Source organism: Rhinatrema bivittatum, chromosome 5, assembly GCF_901001135.1.
Source record: "Rhinatrema bivittatum chromosome 5, aRhiBiv1.1, whole genome shotgun sequence".
Lineage (NCBI taxonomy): Eukaryota > Metazoa > Chordata > Amphibia > Gymnophiona > Rhinatrematidae > Rhinatrema > Rhinatrema bivittatum.
The window spans coordinates 252947538-252968052 of NC_042619.1; the positions used below are offsets into that span (position 1 = coordinate 252947538).

Here is a 20515-nt window from a genome sequence, read left to right on the forward strand (position 1 = left end):
AAAAGGAACAATTCCAGATATACTAAAAGGAGCAATTATAAAACCAATCATAAAGAAAAAAAATAGTGACCCCCCCGATCCTAAACAACTACCGTCCAGTCTCAAATCTACCCTTATTAGCCAAATTAATAGAAAAAAAACAGTACAGAAACAACTAGGGAACACCTTGATAACAATAACTTACTATATCCGTCACAACATGGATTTCGCAAACACTACAGTACCGACACAGTAATCCATAAAATTCTACTAAAAAGACTAGAAGAGATTGGACTACACAACGAAACAATAAACTGGTTCAGCTCATATCTAAAAAATAGGTTCTTTCAAGTTCAGATCAACAACACACTATCAATCTTGAAACAGGTGTACCGCAGGGATCAGCCTTGTCCGCAACCCTTTTTAACATATACATGCTTCCATTATACCATCTACTAGCAGGATTAGGAATCATACATTACATCTATGCAGATGATATTCAATTAATTCTACCAATCGACGATACAATAGAAAAAACATTAAACCTAGCTAACATGTACCTAGACATCACAAAACAACTATTAAACCGAATGGAACTAGTGATCAATATTGAAAAAAATGGAATTTCTACACTTAGAAAGAAAAAATATCGAAATCATTCAAACCCCAATTATACTCAAAGACAACCAGAAAATAGAACTAGCGGAAAAAGTAATGAACCTTGGAATAATAATGGACCCCGAAATAAATCTAAAACAACATGGGCCGGATTTTATAAATTAGCGAGATTGCGTACTTTTGTTCACGCACCAGGCACGAACAAGAGTACGCGGGATTTTAATAGATACGCGCGTATCCATTAAAATCCGGGGTCGGCGCGCACAAGGCTGCCCAAAATCGGCAGCCTGCGCGCGCCGAGCCGCGCAGGCTGCCTCCGTTCCCTCCGAGGCCGCTCCGAAATCGGAGCGGCCTCAAAGGGAACTTTCCTTCCACCCCCCCCCCCCCGCACCTTCCCTTCCCTAACTCACCCCCCCGGCCCTATCTAAACCCCCCCCCCCTACCTTTGTCGGCAAAGTTACGCCTGCTGGAAGCAGGCTTAACTTTGCGCGCGCCGGCCAGCTGCCCCGCTCCGAGTTCCGGTCCCGGGGGCTGGTCCGGAGGCCACGGCCACGCCCCTAGAATGCCCCCGGGCCAAATCCACGTCTGCGGCGCTGCCCCCGAAACGCCGCATCACTGCCAACACGCCCCTCCATGCAAGCCCCAGGATTTAGGCTCGGCACGCAGGGGGGGTTTGGGGTAGGTTTTCAGGGGGTACGCGCGTATCCTACGCGTGTACCCCTTTGAAAATCTACCCGCATAATCGCTAAAAGTAAAAGAAGGCTATGCTAAACTCATGATCCTCAGAAAACTTAAACAGTTACGCTAACTTCTGCAGATTTCAGAACAGTGCTTCAGGCACTAGTTTTCGCCAGTACCGATTACTGTAATGCACTTTTTCTAGGACTCCCAAATACAACAATATGACCACTTCAAATTCTGCAAAACACAGCAGCGAGAATACTAACTGGAAAAAGAAGAAGAGACCATATAACAAACTCTGGCCGAACTTCACTGGCTACCCATAGAACAAAGAATAAAATACAAAGCACTATGCACCATACATAAACTAATACATGATGAAAAAGCTGACTGGCTAAACACTGCACTACGGGTACACGTCCCACACAGGAACCTTTGTTCAGCAAACAAAGCTCTCTTAACCATTCCCTCAGTCAAGACAGCAAGACTAACCCAGGTAAGAGAAAGGGCATTGCCTTTAGCAGGACCCACACTCTGCAACACAATGCCTTTGGAGACCAGATTACAGAGAGACCCCAAAACATTCAAGAGAAGTCTAAAGACATGGCTTTTTAAACAAGCCTTTTATAAAGAGACCGGAGAATAGAAAATACACTGGAATAAACAGAAGAGCACCGGCACACAGAACTATTCTCATAAATGTGCATTACAATATTTTAACAAATTGAGTACACAATGAATGTAATAATATAACACAGTAAATGTGATTTTTTTTGACCTGTAAAAGTACTTTCTAGGTACATCTGGCCAGAACCTACATCACTAAACATTTGGACATATTTTTATGATTTAATGTACCGAAACTTAATGGCACCGGTTAGAATGTACTACAGTACGCTTACTCCAAATTTATGTGCCTACATGTAAACCGTTGCGATGATATATAACTTAGTGACGGTATAGAAAAGACTTTAAATAAATAAACAAACATTAAAAATAACACGTATTTTGTCTGATCACTCATGTTTTCTTAAAATGCTATACATCTTACAAATTCTGCCAGTGCTGTATGTAAACTTATGAGCATAATTGTATCTCTGGATGCTTCAGGCTGTAAATTGGTCTGGACAGCAGGACTACCCACATGCTATCCCTACATACAGACGTGTCATCGCACAACCCATCGTGTAACCCGCAGCACTTATCTACAGCCAGCTTACCATTTCTGATATACACTCTCAGGTGTCAACAGCTGAAAGACAGTACTTGTGACTGGTCAATGCAGTGCAGGTTTGGGGGTTTACCAAGATATGTTCGAGAACCATGTTTTTCTCAAAGCTCAGCCAGAGGTCCTCTCCCTCCACACACACAGAAATCGGTTAAGCCTTCCCCTCCTCTCGTACCTGTAAAAACCTTGTTACATCTACGATGACATTCCTGAACACATATTCATCCTTCTGACAGTCGAACCAGCCCAGCTTTGTGATTCGAGCATATAACTGAATAAGTGCTTGTGTTACAAAAGTGGCCAGCTTTGGCCTAGTGGCCAAGTAGTTCAGCACATAGTTCCCTGCAAGACAACAAAGCAGAAATTCAAAACAATATTTTTTAAGTATACTGTTGGCTGGAAGCATGAATGACACAAATTCAAACAACTCTGATCTGATTTACTAAATCTTCCTTCTCCCACACCTAAAAAACAAATACCGTGGCCTTGTTTCACAGAAGAAGCACGTCGTACTTACGAATATCTATCCGCTGTTCCAGTGGAAGGGGGTTGTTGGTACGGGACACAAGTTTGGTGAGACATGTGGCTGCCAGTAGCTGAGAATAGGAGGACTGTGAAAAATAAAGAAACAGTTACATGTGTTCCATGATATAAACCTTCACAAGAAGGCAGCAGAAATATAGCACAAGCCCCAGAGCGAACTGCAAAGTCATCTAAAGGCTTATGGAAACATTGCATAACAGTAATGGAGATAAGAGAAATGAAATAATTTTACACTATATAAATACAATTAGATCCACATGCTACGCATTCTTGCTATCATGCGAATGCAGACCAAAAAGTCTAGCTGGAATTTCTACGTGGTCAACTCTGCTGAAATACTGCTTGAAGACTGTAGAGGGCAGCAGCTGGGCATAGATGACTGCTCCCATGAACTTTTAACATTTTTAGGAAGACTGACTACTGGTACTTTTAATTCATCCTCCAGTTTCTTTCACATTTTCAACCCTTTCCTGGAGTCAAGATCTTCTGACTTAAACAGTACCTTACAGAAAAATCACAGGCACTCAAAACCTGCTGCTTAATCAAGGCTAGGCAGCTGTCCCTAATTCCTCTATTAGGAAGAACATTCCTGTTGAGTTCTGATCAACTGGTCCATGTCTGTGCCCGATCTAATCAGAGACATTCTTAGCAACATGTCCCCTTCAGGTAGGAGATGGGAAGCTGCACTTACAATTTCACAGCAAATAAAGGTAAAGGAAAAGTGCCTAAGAAACTAGGTTGAGGTCCTGTTATTTCCCCTCTTAATGTCTGAGATTTTTAGGAATTCTTGGAATGGGGCAGCAGAGATAGGGAAGGAAGAGAAGCTGCAATTTATATCTTAAGAAATGTATTATATCTACAATAATTAACATTACCTAGAAGTTTAAATTTTTGTCTGGAGCACCAGCCTCCTCTCATGCACAAATCTGGAGCACTGCCTGCTGTTACCCTAACACTCCCTCCCTCCTCCCCTGCCTTAATTGTCAGGCCAATACAGAACGGTGCGCTCAGCCGAGAGCACCATTAGCCCCTGTTTGGACGAGTGTTTCTGACGCGCTATTATTACCTCTTATACAGTATGGGGTAATAGCGCTTGGAAAATGCACGGCCAATCCCCCCGAAACTAATGGCGCTCATCACATGCAAATGCATGTTGATGAGCCTATTAGGTATTCACCCACAATACAGAAAGCAAAATGTGCGGCCAAGCCACACATTTTACTTTCAGAAATTAATTCCTGCCAAAGGCAGGAGTTAATTTCAGACGGTACCAGGCAAGTGTACAGAAAAGCAGAAAAAACTGCTTTTCTGTACACCCTCCGACTTAATATCATAGTGATATTGTCGGAGGCCCCAAAAATAAAAAAAAATAAAAAATTTGCCCGCGGGTTGGAAAACAGATGCTCAATTTTGCCAGCGTCCGTTTTCCAAACCCATGGCTGTCAGTGGGTTCGACAACAGATGATGGTAAAATTAAGCATCGGCTGTCAGACCTGCTGACAGCCGCCGCTTCACCAATAAGGAGGTGCTAGGGATGCATTAGTGTCCCTAGCGCCTCCTTATTAGCGCGGGCCCTAATTTTAAATAGTGAATCGTGCGCCCAGGACAGGTGCCTGGGTGCGCGTTGGGAGAGCGGGCACTTGCCTTGAAGCTCCGGCTCTCCCGCGCACTTTACTGTATGGGCCTGTGTGTCTGGAGCTCAGGCTGCTCTGACTTACCACTTCCCCTCCCCCAAATTTAAAGCACCCTCTGCTCTTATCTACCATTCCCTTTCCTCCTATAATCCAGGGTACTGTCTGCTCTTAGCTTTCACTTGCTTTGTCCCTGTTTCCCAAAAAATACAGAGAACAGTCTATTTACAAACATCACCCACACCTCCAATCGAAAGATCAATTATTGGCTTTCAATCTCCCTCCCCAAAATGGATCACTGCTTACTGTCACCTACCATACCATTCCCTCTTGCAGATTCCCCCCCCCCCCCCCCCCCTCGCTTCTCTAGCACAGATACTGTTTTTCAGCTCTTCCCTCTCCACTCCCATTCTTCATTAGGAATAAGCAGCCCCTATGTCCCACATTTTGATGTCCAAACGCTACGTACACTCCCTCGTTCCAGGAGAAGCTGGCACTTGCTCAAGCAGTCCGGGCTGGTGGTGAACTCTACCAAGGCTTTCTCCGCCTGCAACCGGGTGGCTGTGTCTGTGCTCTCATATAGCTGCTTGCATAGGTTCTCCAGCTGGGCTAAGCTCTGGAACACAAACAGAGGGGAACATATAAGTCTGCTCACCCACAGCATTTCTCTAGGAATAAAGTACAGGTCTACCAAAACCTTACTTTCGCTACATTCTGCCAGGTGCTGGGCTTTCCTGTCCCAGGTCAGCCTTGCTATAGCTCCTGCATTCCCCATGCATTCCACTCTCCTCTGCCTTTTCATACCATTTACTCTGTCTGAATTACCCTGATCTCTTACTGTTGTGGAGATTCTTCTCTGCTGCGTTACAAAGATAAAAACAAAATCTCAGAGAACAAACCCAGCTGCATTGCTCAGTGTAACAAGCAGGAGAAATATAGTTCCATATAAGACAGCAGACAGTGCATCCAATTATCCAGGAGAATTTCTGTTACCACCAGTACCTTAAAACGTTTCTGGAGAGAAAGAGTAGTGTCACAGATGATATTTATTACCTGTACCCTATGCACACAGACCCAGGCATACCTTCAACAAGCACCTCTCTTACAACTGGGTGTACTAACCTGCTCTGTAATTGATCTGTTTACTTTGGCTGCAGCTTAATCAGAATAATTAAAGATAGAGCTAAACATCAATGCATAAGATTAAACAATTAACAGTTTATGACTAACAATAATGTTAACACCAACTGTACAATCAGAAAAACCAGAGAAGAAATCAGGAACCTTAGAAAAGCAAGTTTGCTTACCGTAAATGGTGTTTCTGTAGATAGTAGGATGAATTAGCCATGCTGACATGGGAACTGTCTATCAGGGCCCGGGAGGCAGAGCTTCCAAAGAGGAAGTCAGAGCTTTGCTCTGTGCGGCTGCACATGTGTTCCCGCGCAGGAAACAATCTCCTCAGTCTATGATTAAGCAGTATATGAATCTAACACATGTTAGGTCGACTATCCAGGGAGGCGGGAGGGTCAGCATGGCTAATTCATCCTGCTATCTACGGAAACACCATTTACGGTAAGCAAACTTGCTTTTTCCAGTTGATAGCAGGGCTGAATTAGCCCTGCTGTCGTGGAAGTCCTAAGCTTCCGATCATGCTGTGGTTTGAGCAATCTGTTTGCATGTGATCAAGTTGTAGTGGAGAGTCAACTTCCCTATTAAGTTGTTAAAGAGTGGCGTCATCAGATGTCTGTTGATCTAACAGTAGGGGGACGTGAACGGATGCAAGGAGGTCCCAGGTGGCCACCTTACAAATGTCAATGGGCTGGTACATGTCGCAGATGAGCTATCGAAGCCGTGTCTGCTCTCACATGATGAGCTTTCGGGTGGAAAGGTAGGTCAGCTTCTGCTTGTGATAACAAAACTGAATACATTGTGCAATCCAGCTGGATATGGTTCGTTTAGCAACCGAGAGTGCCAGTGCATTTGGATTGAAGGAGACATACAACTGCGACGCTCTTGAATCTGAGTGTGTTCGTTTCTTATAATAGGCTAACGCACGCTTACAGTCCAAGGTGTGAAGTAATCGTTCCCTGTCATTCTGATGAGGTTTAGGAAAGAATGTTGGTGGTTCTATCAATTGATTCAAATGGAATGGCAAACATTTTTGGAAGGAATGATGGATGTGTTCGGAGAACGGCTTTATGATGATAAAATTGGAGATAGGGACTGAAATGAACCAAAGCTAATAGATCACTAACTTTGCGTGCCGAGACTACCGCTACAAGAAATACCATTTTCCATGTGAGGTATTTCATGTGGGCTGAGTCCATAGGTTCAAAGAGTGATAGCATAAGCTGTTCCAAGATGAGGTTGAGATTCCATGGTACTGGAGGCTTGGAGATAGGTGAACTATGGCGAGATAGGCCTTTTATAAATTGAGATACCAATGGATGCAATGAGATGGGCTGGCCACAATGTGGTCGATGATACGCCACTATGGCACTGAGATGTACTCTGACAGAAGTTGCTGCTAGATCTCCCTTGTATAAAGTGTGAAGGTAGTCTAGCAGTGATTCAGGTGAACAGTCTAAGGGATGTAGTCCTTTCGATGCGCACCAGGTCGAGCATTGGTTCCACTTGAACCCATAGTTCCGTCTCATGGATGGTTTTCTAGATTCCACAATGATTTCTTGGGCTTCTACAGAGATGCCCTGCTCTTTCAGGAGGATCCGATCAACCTCCATGCTGTTAAGGGAGGAGTGCATTGGGTGAAGAAGGGTTCCCCTGTCCTTTGTTAAGAGATCCGTTTGATCCGGTAATCTGATCGGATCTGCGATGGAGAGATGAAGCAGATGTGTACCACGGCTGTCGGGGCCAAGCCGGTGCTATTAATATTTGCTGTGTTGTATCCTGCATACATTTTTGAATGGTCTTGGTGATGAGAGGAAGGAGGAAGGCACCTTGCGCCGTCCGACGATGACTTGGCCAAATTGAACAGAAACGAGGAACCTTTGCGTTCTGTTCCGTGGCAAAGAGATCTAAGGTTGGTAACCCCCACTGAGCAAATATTTGTTGAGTCACTTGTTAGTTGAGCGACCATTTGTGGGGGTAGAATATCTGGCTTAGTCTGTCTGCACGAGTTTTGATTACTCCGGGCAGGTAGGTCGCCTGGAGGTGGATGGAGTGGCGGTATGCATGGTCGAAAATGAGCAGCGTCTCTTTGCAGAGGGACCATGAACCTGACCCTCCTTGTTTGTTGATGTAGAACATTGCTACTTGATTGTTGGTGTACACCATTACTCGGCGACCTTGAAGCTGAGTGAGAAAAGCTTGTAAGGCATTCTGGATTGCTCTGAGTTCTAGGAGATATATCTGCAGATTTTGTTCCTGACTAGATCATTGTCCTTGTGTTTGCAGCTTGTTTAAATGTGCTCCCCAAACCCTGTGAGAGGCATCGGATGTGAGGACTGTGTTGTAAGGGGGAGTGCTGAAAGACGCACCCTTTGACAGCGTAGACTTGTTTAGCCACCATTCTATGTCTTTCAACATCTCCTGAGTCAGGACTAGCCTTTGATTTAGAGGTTGTGTTGTTTCCATTGACATTTATTTATTTATTTAGAGTTTTTATATACCGACCTTCTCGATATACATAATCGAATCAGGTCGGTTTCCATAAAACAAAACTTTCGCAAGTAAGGCGTTACATTAAACAATAAAACAGAGTACTGATTGCATATGCGTCGCCTACAGAGAACTGTAGGCGACGCATATGCAATCTGGTGTTGGGCACAGTATAGATGGCTGCTACCATGTGTCCCAACAGCGTAAGTATCTGACGCGCTGAAGGTCGCTGCATTACTCTGAGGGAGCGTAGTAGACATTACATCTCCAACTGCCTGTCTTCTGGTAGGAAGGCTCTGCTCCGAGTGGTATCTAAACACACTCCTATAAACTGCAGAATTTGAGTTGGGGTTAACATGGACTTTTGGTAGTTGATGACTAGTCCAAGAAGTCTATTATTTGATGCACCCGAGTCAGTAGCGTCATGAGATTCGATGCTACCAGTAGCCAATCGTTGAGGTATGGGAAAATTTGCATGCCCCGCTGTCGAAGGGACACCACCAACACTGCCATGCATTACGTGAACACTCTGGGAGCCGCTGAGAGGCCAAAGGGGAGGACTGTCCTTGAAATGGAAAGATAGGAAACATCACGAAGATGGGTGGATAGGAATGTAATCAAATCAAATCACGGTGAACCTAGAAGATGTGGTAGGCCCTGATTGACAAACTGAAGAGTAGTAAATCACCTGGACCGGATGGTATACACCCCAGAGTTCTGAAGGAACTAAAAAATGAAATTTCAGACCTATTAGTAAAAATTTGTAACTTATCATTAAAATCATCCATTGTACCTGAAGACTGGAGGATAGCAAATGTAACCCCAATATTTAAAAAGGGCTCCAGGGGCGATCTGGGAAACTACAGACCAGTTAGCCTGACTTCAGTGCCAGGAAAAATAGTGGAAAGTGTTCTAAACATCAAAATCACAGAACATATAGAAAGACATGGTTTAATGGAACAAAGTCAGCATGGCTTTACCCAGGGCAAGTCTTGCCTCACAAATCTGCTTCACTTTTTTGAAGGAGTTAATAAACATGTGGATAAAGGTGAACCGGTAGATATAGTATACTTGGATTTTCAGAAGGCGTTTGACAAAGTTCCTCATGAGAGGCTTCTAGGAAAAGTAAAAAGTCATGGGATAGGTGGCGATGTCCTTTCGTGGATTGAAAACTGGCTAAAAGACAGGAAACAGAGAGTAGGATTAAATGGGCAATTTTCTCAGTGGAAGGGAGTGGACAGTGGAGTGCCTCAGGGATCTGTATTGGGACCCTTACTGTTCAATATATTTATAAATGATCTGGAAAGAAATACGAGTGAGATAATCAAATTTGCAGATGACACAAAATTGTTCAGAGTAGTTAAATCACAAGCAGATTGTGATAAATTGCAGGAAGACCTTGTGAGACTGGAAAATTGGGCATCCAAATGGCAGATGAAATTTAATGTGGATAAGTGCAAGGTGATGCATATAGGGAAAAATAACCCATGCTATAATTACACGATGTTGGGTTCCATATTAGGTGCTACAACCCAAGAAAGAGATCTAGGTGTCATAGTGGATAACACATTGAAATAGTCAGTTCAGTGTGCTGCGGCAGTCAAAAAAGCAAACAGAATGTTGGGAATTATTAGAAAAGGAATGATGAATAAAACGGAAAATGTCATAATGCCTCTGTATCGCTCCATGGTGAGACCGCACCTTGAATACTGTGTACAATTCTGGTCGCCGCATCTCAAAAAAGATATAATTGCGATGGAGAAGGTACAGAGAAGGGCTACCAAAATGATAAGGGGAATGGAACAACTCCCCTATGAGGAAAGACTAAAGAGGTTAGGACTTTTCAGTTTGGAGAAGAGACGACTGAGGGGGGATATGATAGAGGTGTTTAAAATCATGAGAGGTCTAGAACGGGTAGATGTGAATCGGTTATTTACTCTTTCGGATAGTAGAAAGACTAGGGGACACTCCATGAAGTTAGCATGGGGCACATTTAAAACTAATCGGAGAAAGTTCTTTTTTACTCAACGCACAATTAAACTCTGGAATTTGTTGCCAGAGAATGTGGTTCGTGCAGTTAGTATAGCTGTGTTTAAAAAAGGATTGGATAAGTTCTTGGAGGAGAAGTCCATTACCTGCTATTAAGTTCACTTAGAGAATAGCCACTGCCATTAGCAATGGTTACATGGAATAGACTTAGTTTTTGGGTACTTGCCAGGTTCTTATGTCCTGGATTGGCCACTGTTGGAAACAGGATGCTGGGCTTGATGGACCCTTGGTCTGACCCAGTATGGCATTTTCTTATGTTCTTAATGTAGGTATAAGCATCCTTCAAATCTATTGTGCACATTCAATCGTTGGGTTGAAGAAGGGGTAGAATGGTTTTTAAGGATACCATCTTGAATTTCTACTTCACCAGATATTTGTTCAACTCCCGGAGGTCCAGGATCGGGCGAAGGCCACTGGACTTCTTGGGAATTAGGAAGTATGGTGAATAGAACCCTGTGTTGCAGGCATGAAGTGGGATTTTGCGAATGGCCCGTTAGTTTAGTAGCAATGCTAGTTCTGACGCCAACTGGGGTTGGTGTAATCTGGGCCCCCGTGTTAGATGAGGGAGCGGGAGTGTGGTGAGGAAGTGGAGTTGATAGCCCTTCTGTACAATCTCTACTACCTAATGATCGGATGTTATGGCTTCCCATGCTGGAAAGCATGCTGTTATTCTTCCCGGTGGTGTGGGTTGTGGCGGTGGCGATTGAAACCTTAAGACTGAGATGGTTTGGCAGGGGCTGATGGCTGGTGGTCTTGGGTCCGCTGGGACCTAGGGCGTCCCCTCCTGTTCTGCACCTGTGATTGTTGCGGCCTTTGCTGTGGCTGGTACGATGGAGGCCGATACGACGCGTAGGAACGGAAAGGTCGACGTGAAAAAGGTTGCCGGTGATTTGCCACTGACTGTTCCTTTAAACTCGCAACTGTCTCTTGAAAACGATCGCTGAGTAAATTGTCACCTTTACAAGGCAGATTTGCCAATTTCTCATACACGTCTTCCCGGATCTTGCTAGCCCGGAGCCACGCCATCCAACGAGCCACGATGGCCGACACTGATGACCTGGACGATGTCTCAAAGGATTCATAGACGGTCCTGAGAACAGGGGCGGATTGGCCTATCGGGGGATCGGGCATCCCCCGGTCAGCCGGTCGCTTTAGTCACGTGGTCTGCCGAGTGCAGCTGCGACAGAGCTGCGCTCGGCAGATCACGTGATATTTCCGGGGCGATCTGTCATCTGAATCCGCCCCTGCCTGAGCAGGTGCCTGATCCCTTCCTCAATATCTTGGATCGGTTGACGTGTGGTCGTCGCGGGTAAATCTGCTGTGAAAAGCATCCCTTTCATTGCCTGCACGCATTCATACAAGTATTGTACAATGTAGAATTGGTGTTGGTGGATACATGCCAACAGCATAGCTGCTTGGAATGTCCTTTTTGCAAAGTCATCCAAGTGTCTGTGATCTCTAACCGGCGGCGTGGAAGCATGGAGCTTGGGATTTTCACCTTTTGCAGGGCGGTTTCCACCACTATCGAGGTGTGTGGAAGTTGTGGCAGGGTGTAATACGGCAACTGTTTCATCTTAAATTTTAAGTCCTTTTTCCTAGACACTGGTGGATTGGTAAACGGCGTTTTCCATGTCTTCTCTAGGACAGTATTGAGCACTCTATGCGACGGCAAGGAAGTAGGTTCTGCTGGCAGGTCAAAGATTTTGAGAATGCCCAATGTCTCTGCTCTTGGGTCCAGTACCTTCTGCACTTCTAAATGCAGGATGGACCCTAACTTTTCCAGGAACTTCGGATATGACAGATCTTCAGGTGGGGAATACGGTTCTGGGAGATCCTCTGTTGGATCCGATGGATACCCCATGGACGAATCCAGAGATGTTTGAGGGGAGTTTGGCTGGACAGGTGAAAGAGGTAGTTGAGCGGAAAGCTGTGGGCTGTGCGACTGGGTCAGTGCTGGGTGCTCCGGAGAGGCCTCTTTTGAAGGAGGTGCCAATGGTGACAAGCTCGTAGTCGGCGAGGGTGGTAAAGCGAAAGAGGACTGCAGTGTCTCGAAGAACCCAGAGTGGGCCTCCGACAAATGTGAGAACGCCTGTTGTGTTTGGGGTGGCATGTGCAGCTTTGAGGGCTTGTGTGGATGTCGTCGGGATACAGCTGCTCATAAAATATCTGATGGTAAACACCACATAGGGAATATATATACAAAAAATTCTCTAATAGCTAAATCTAATCGTACACTCAGAGAATTCTCTTGAAATTACAATACAGTATTGTGCAATAATTTTTATTACTATACCAAACCTGTAAACATGTACACCATTAAAATTCGTAAATATCAATCATTCAAACATTCACACATTAAAAACAAAGAACTAATGACACAGTATAATCCTTACAGTACATCAAATTCGAGTACAAAGATAATACATCTCAAATATTTATAATACAGAAACCCTTTTCTTCATAAAGTTTCCAATATTTTCCAACTTGACCACTTATTTTTCTTTTTGTGAAATCCAGATGTTTATATAGAATATGTGCGTGCTGATTTTCTGCACCCACACACCGCTGATGAAGCCCAAGCGTGGGTGAAACAAGGATCCGTTGTTGGACTGTATAAATGTGGATGGAGTGGTGAAGGGCTAGTTCCCTTGACACAAGTTAACTAGAGAAGCTGTGGAATATTGCAAACAGCGGTGTGTGGGTGCAGAAAATCAGCAAGCACATATTCTATATAAACATCTGGATTTCACAAAAAGAAAAATAAGTGGTCAAGTTGGAAAATATTGGAAACTTTATGAAGAAAAAGGTTTCTGTATTATAAATATTTGAGATGTATTATCTTTGTACTCGAATTTGATGTACTGTAAGGATTATACTGTGTCATTAGTTCTTTGTTTTTAATGTGTGAATGTTTGAGTGATTGATATTTACGAATTTTAATGGTGTACATGTTTACAGGTTTGGTATAGTAATAAAAATTATTGCACAATACTGTATTGTAATTTCAAGAGAATTCTATGAGTGTACGAGTACATAAAATATCTGAGTCACCTGTCCCAAACAGACTACGTTGCTGCTGTCAATCATCTACCACCTTTCGCTTTTTTGTCAGTGTCTCATGGAGGCCTTGGTCACGTGCACAGTGTCTTGAGACTGATGAAAGGTCGGAGAACACTTGTGAGGCCAAGGAGGACGAAAAGGAATGAGATGGGACCCTGACCCAGTCATCCTCTGAAGTAGATTGACCTCCAGGAGTCTGCTGTCCAAAGGATGAGGTAGATGGCCTCGAATATTGGGGGCTCGACATGGGTGAGTGAGCACATTGAGAGTCTTTTCTGGGTTTTTCAGGAAGATCATCCCTTGACGAAGGCTTGGTTACTAGAGATCCCAAATCGGTTCTCTTATGTTTCTGAGGGAGACTGGTCCCAGTCTCCATTGACTTTGCCCCTGTTAAGTGGCTTCAAGTACGTGAGTCGAATGCTTCGGCTGTTGGGTACTGTGCGCTGTGTGGACACTTTTTGCGTTGATGTTGCCTTCTTCTGCGATGGCGTCAACTTATGCGTCGGTCCGTCAACTTCGGCGTCATGCTTTGAGGTCGACGCAGGGTCCGAAGCAGCATGCATCAATGGATGCGTCTACTTCAACGCAGATGGATGGCGCGTCTATTTCGACGCCGACTGCATCGGCATCTGTCAACTCTGCCTCTGCGTCGATTGTTTTTCGGCGTGGTGTTTTCCACTGTGCGTAGTCTGCTACGGGTGCGAGTGATGCATTGATGGCGACTGCTCTCGACGACTCTTACATTTGGTTTTATGGGGTTCTTGACCCCTATGTACCTCCTTGGTATCCCCTTGACCTCCATGCCTGGAGTTCAATGGGTCCATAGATGAGGCTCTCCATAACGGTAGGACCTGTGGTTTTGATTGGCCTGGCGAGGAGTGGGACTCGGACGGAGGGGCATAAGAGCCCCGGACACGGATCTTCAAGTGCTCGATCTTTTACACACTTTGTATTCGGGCCCAAGGCGACATGCGGCCGCAATGTTCGCACTCGGCCTGGATGTGCTCTGCCCCTAAGCAGCGATAGCTGCAATCATGTCCATCATATCCAACAGGATAAAGATCATACAAGAGACTTAATGCTCAGTAAAATCTATATGGATAGAAATCCCATGTGTGTTGGGTAAGAGTATAGTGATAGGAGTATACTACCGTCCACCTGGACAAAATGGTCAGACAGATGATGAAATGCTAAGAGAAATCAGGGAAGCTAACCAATTTGGCAGTGCAATAATAATGGGAGCTTTCAATTACTGCAATATTGCTTGGGTAAATGTAACATCAGGACTTGCTAGAGACAAAGTTCCTGGATATAATAAATGACTGCTTCATGGAGCAATTGGTTCAGGAACCAACAAGAGAGGGAGCTATTTTAGATTTAATTCTTAGTGGAAACTGTGCTGGGGCCACTCGGCAATAGTGATCATAATATGATCAAATTTAAACTAATAACTGGAAGGGGGATGATAAGTAAATCTACAGCTCTGACACTAAACTTTCAAAAGGGAAACTGATAAAATGAGGAAAATAGTTAGAAAAAAACAGAAAGGTGCAGCTGCAAAGGTTAAGTGTTCAACAAGCATGGACATTTTTAAAAAATACAATCTTAGAGGCGCAGTCCAGATTTATTCCATGCATTAAGAAAGGTGGAAGGAAGGCAAAACGATTACCGTCATGGTTAAAAGGTGAGGTGAAAGAGGCTATTTTAGCCAAAAAATACATCCTTCAAAAATTGGAAAGATCCATCTGAAGAAAATAGGATAAAACATAAGCATTGTCAAGTTAAGTGTAAAACATTGATAAGACAGGCGAAGAGAGAATTTGAAATGAATTTGGCTATACAGGCAAAACTCATAATAAAAACCTTTTTAAATATATCCAAAGCAAGAAACCTGTGAGGGAGACAGTTGGACCATTAGATGACCGAGGGGTTAAAGGGGTTAGTAGGGAAGATAAGGCCATTGCAAAAAGACTAAATGAATTCTTTGCTTCTGTGTTTACTAATGAGAATGTTGGGGAGATACCAGTTCTGGAGATGGTTTTCAAGGGTGATGAGTCAGACGAACTAAACCAAATCACTGTGAACCGGGAAGATGTAGTAGGCCAGATTGACAAACTAAACAATAGCAAATCACCTGGACTGAATGGTATGCATCCTAGGGTACTAAAGAAATTTCTGATCTATCAGTTAAAATTTGTAACCTATTATTAAAATCATCCTTTGTACCTTAAGACTGGAAGGGGGCCAATATAACCCCAATATTTAAAAAGGGCTCCAGGGGAGATCCGGGTAACTATATACGATCTGGAAAGGAATACGAGGAGTGAGGTTATCAAATCTGAGGATGATACAAAATTATTCAGAGTAGTTAAATCACAAGCGGATTGTGATACTCTACAGGAGGACCTTGCAAGAATGGAAAATTGGGCATCCAAATAGCAGATGAAATTTAATGTGGACAAGTGCAAGGTGTTGCACCTAGGGAAAAATAACCCTTGCTGTAGTTACACGATGTTAGGTTCCATATTAGGAACTACCACCCAGAAAAAAGATCTAGGCATCATAGTGGATAATAATTTAAAAGTCGGCTCAGTGTGCTGCAGCAGTCAAAAAAGCAAACAGAATGTTATGAATTATTAGGAAGGTAATGGTTAATAAAACGGAAAATGACAATGCCTCTATTGCTCCATGGTGAGACCTCACCTTGAATACTGTGTACAATTCTGGTTGCTGCATCTCAAAAAGGATATAATTGCAATGGAGAAGGTACAGAGAAGGGCAACCAAAATGATAAAGGGGATGGAACAGCTCCCCTATGAGGAAAGGCTGAAGAAGTTAGGCCTGTTCAGCTTGGAAAAGAGACGGCTGAGGGGGGATATGATAGAGGTCTTTAAGATCATGAGAGGTCTTGAATGAGTAGATGTGAATTGGTTATTTACACTTTCGGATAATAGAAGGACTAGGGGCATTCCATGAAGTTAGCAAGTAGCACATTTAAGACTAATCGGACAAAATTCTTTCACTCAACGCACAATTAAGCTCTGAAATTTGTTGCCAGAGGATGTGGTTAGTACAGTTAGTGTAGCTGGGTTCAAAAAAGGTTTGGATAAGTTCTTGGAGGAGAAGTCCATTAACTGCTATTAATCAAATTTACTTAGGGAATACCCACTGCTATTAATTGCATCAGTAGCATGGGATCTTCTTAGTGTTTGGGTAATTGCCAGGTTCTTGTGGCCTGGATTGGCCTCTGCTGGAAACAGGATGCTGGCTTGATGGACCCTTGGTCTGACCCAGCATGGCAATTTCTTATGTTCTTATCTTACCGCAGCAGCACAGTTTAAAACCCTACGGCCTCGGGTTAGATTTTTGGGACATCACTGTCTTCAAGTTTTTAGAAGCTGAGGAGAGTGAAGCTCTGCGTGCAATCCCACGTGCAAATGAAAGACTGAGGAGATTCTGTTTCCTGCACGGGAACACATACGCAGCTGCACAGAGCAAAGCTCTGACTTCCTCTTTGGAAGCTCCACCTCCCCGGCCCTGATAGACAGTTCCTATGACAGCATGGCTAATTCAGCCCTGCTATCGATGGGAAACTGTAAATGCATTTTTAGAGCAACCTCATTCCTGTGCCTCAGATAACTTACTATGTTAAATGACAATTTCACTTCTAGTATTGTAGGCTGCAACCGTGCAAATGCCAACATTGCTACAGGAAATCCAATTACTATCATTGGGGCAGCAAGTTCTAAAATGCATTAGTAAATGCATTATTAAAACATAGCAACTACCTCCTTAAAAATGAAGTGTGTAAAGCGTTACAGTTCGGTTAAGCATACCAAAATCACTGACCAAAAACCAATAATCAGATCACCAGTAAATCCAATCCAACAAAAGGAAAATAAAATTGCTTTTCTACAGTTACCATTAAATAAAAAAGGAGGTCTCTCCTCCCCATCCCTGCAGAGTAAACTTTAAACCTACACTTATTTCTGGTTAATTCAGTCTGGGGAATACATGCAGGTTTTACGCAGGGAGATAGCCTAGCATCAGTGTTACAAGCCATAATCATCCTATGGAGAGTGGGTGGGGCATTAAAGGTTTGCTGCTCACCCTTGTCCAAAGAGATACTGGCTTCAAGGAAGCTCTCAAAAGAAGTCTCTGTACTATGTTTCAGAGAAGAAAGGCTAAACAGAAAACCATCCTCCTTGGCTGCGACAGACACGCAGAACATGGAAAATCTGTGATGTGGGATTGGGAGGTACGCCAGAAGAAAAATACAGGGAATTCAATTTGATCCTAACAGATACCTGTTAAAGGGGCCAATGCAATATTTATGTGCAGAAAACGGGCGCTGAACCCGTCAGCACCTGCGCCCCCAAGCACCCATCCTGGGGGCGCCATGCAATTTTTAGGGGTCACCCCTAGCGCCTCCTTGATAACAGGAGTCCAAGAGCGTCGGCTGTCCGCCAGTTAGGAAAACAAACGCCAAATTTATCAGCGTCGGTTTTCCTAAACGCCGAATAGCCAGGGAGGGCTTTCAGGAAACGAATGCTTGTCAATTGAGCATCTGTTTCCGGCACCCGACTGCCGGCGCTTTTTTTTTTTATTTTGTTAGTTTATGAAAGATTTTTCCTCCTACTTAATATCGCAACAATAAGTAGGAGGCAGTACAGAAAAGCATTTTTTTTCTGCTTTTCTGTACTAGTTTAAGGAGCACTCAGCAATTAATGCCTACTCCAGGCAGGCGTTAATTTTTGATCGCAACAATGTGCTCCTAGACGCACATTTTTTCTTGCATTGGAGTGAATAGCTAATAGGCCCATTCACATGCATTTGCATGTGATGAGCGCTATTAGTTTCACTCCACATTGGACACTCGTAGAGGCGCTAATCCACTTATTGCATAAGGAGATTAGTTAGCGCCTATACCAACCCTCATACAACTGCCATACAGTGTGCTCAGCTGAGCGTACTGTATTGCATCTATCCCAAAGTTTGCCTTAGTTTACCCTAATTATTATTAATCCTCCATTCTCAGCTGTCTGGGAGCAGCTAAGGTCACATCTTCATAAACTAACCCATTAAAGCAGCTGACCCAGATCATTTCTCTACAATTTCCCTCCCTCCCCTCACATTAACAACAATAGGGAAAATCACTTTTCATGAATAAGGGGCTTTTCCACTAGCCCAAACCTCTTCTAAATGACAACAAAAGCTGAACAAGCAATTACTAGCCACTTCTTCAATGTCTCCAGGCTGCCTCTAACTCTATACTTAACAGAAATGACTTACAATGGGGCTTGCAAAAGTATTTGACCCCTTAAAGTGTCAGCAGATTTGTGTGGATTACAAATGACACACAGATTGTTCCAGACAGTATTTATTGCAAACCAGTATGCTCTTAAAGAAAATTTTCTGCATTTTTTGTAAAATAAAAATTAAAAACTGAAACATGCTGCTTGCATAAGTATTTAACCCCTTCAGACTAGTACTTGGTAGAACCACCTTTTTCTGTAATAACAGCTTGAAGTCAATTGGGGTAAATTTCTACCAGCTTTGCACACTGTTTGGGAGTGATTTTTGCCCATTCTTCACAGCAGATATGCTCTAGGTTGTTCAGGTTGGTTGGATGACACTTATGGACCGCAATTTTCAAATAGTGCCACAGATTCGCAATTGGATTCAGATCTGGATTTTGACTTGGCTATTGTAGAACATTCACCTTTTTGTTCTTCAAAACCACTCCTGTGTCACTTTGGCCTTGGCTTGGGATCACTGCTCTGCTGAAAGGTGAACTTTCTCCCAAAGTTTTAGGTTTTTAGCAAACTGAAGCAGATTGTCTTGCATTAACTCCCTGTAAGTTACACCATCCATCAATCCTTCAATTTTATCAAGATGCCCAGTCCCCACTGAGGAAAGCATCCCCACAACACAAAGTATATCACCTCCATACTTTACTGTTGGGATGGTGTTTATGGAGGAATGAGCAGTGTTAGGTTTGGGCCACACATAGCATTTTGAATTTTGGCCAAACAAAACCCTCTATTTTGTCATCTGACCACAAAACCTTATCCCACATTTTAGCTGGGTCACTCTGAAGCTTTCTGGCAAACTCCAGATTTGCTTTGATGAAGCTTTTCTTCAGTAATGGCTTCTTTCTAGCCTCCTTCCCATGCAGGCCAGTTGTATGCAGAGGTCTTGATATGGTTGACTGGTGCACCTCCACTCCAGTCTCAGCCACTGAACTCTGTAGCTCCTTCAAAGTGAGTGTTGGCCTCTCTATGGCTTGCCTCACAAGTCTCCTTCTTACTCTGATACTGAGTTTTGAGGGACAGCTTTGTCTAGGCAGTGTCAGGGTGGTATGATGCAGTTTCTATTTCCTCACAATTGATCCAACAGTGCTCAGTGGGATATCCAAGCACTTGGATATTATTTTGTAGACCTTTCCTATCTTGTGCATATAAATGAACTATCTTTAATTTCCTTACAATGCTCTTTGGTCTTTGTTTTCACAGCTTTCCTTTCAGATTTACATCTGACAAATGGTACTGGAATTAGGGGGGGGGGGTGGTCTTTTATCCAGAAAAACTGACCTTTTTAATGATTCTCAGGTAGAGAACATAAGAAGATGTCATACTGGGTCAGACCGAGGGTCCATCAAGCCCAGCATCCTGTTTCCAACAGTGACCAATCCAGGTTACAAGTACTTGGCAAGTACCCAAACATTAGCTAGATCCCATACTACTAATGCCAGTATAAGTAATGGCTATTCCACAAGTCAACTCTTCCTCCAAGAACTTATCCAAAACCTTTTTAAACCCAGCTACACTAACTGCCCTAATCAAATGTAAGCCAATTGTTAGGGCAATATCTTCCATCTGTGTAAACTTGGAGCATCCATGGCACAGGGGTTGAATACTTATGCAAGCAGCATTTTTTTCAGTTTTCAATTTTTACAAAAAAATGCAGATACATTTTCAAAGTCACAATTCATTATTTTAAAAGCATACTGGTTTGCCACACACATACTGTCTGGAACAATCCGTATGTCACTTGTAATCCATACAAATCTGCTGACTTTAGGGAGTAGAATAATTTTGCAAGCCAC

General features: G+C 43.5%; 1 protein-coding gene across 3 annotated transcripts in view; it reads right to left on the bottom strand.

The window, feature by feature from the left end:
- The window catches only part of XPO7 (exportin 7), a 314334-nt gene that overhangs the window by 233075 nt on the left and 60744 nt on the right, over nt 1-20515 (bottom strand). For all 3 annotated transcript variants that reach the window (XR_003857049.1, XM_029603861.1, XM_029603860.1), the window contains exons 2-4: nt 5150-5296; nt 3024-3117; nt 2682-2848 (exon numbers count right to left, since the gene is read on the bottom strand). Coding sequence is in view for 2 of the 3 variants with exons in the window: in XM_029603861.1 (XP_029459721.1) it covers nt 2682-2848; nt 3024-3117; nt 5150-5296 (408 nt within the window). In the remaining variant the exon portion in view is untranslated. The remainder of the gene's footprint in view (nt 1-2681; nt 2849-3023; nt 3118-5149; nt 5297-20515) is intronic.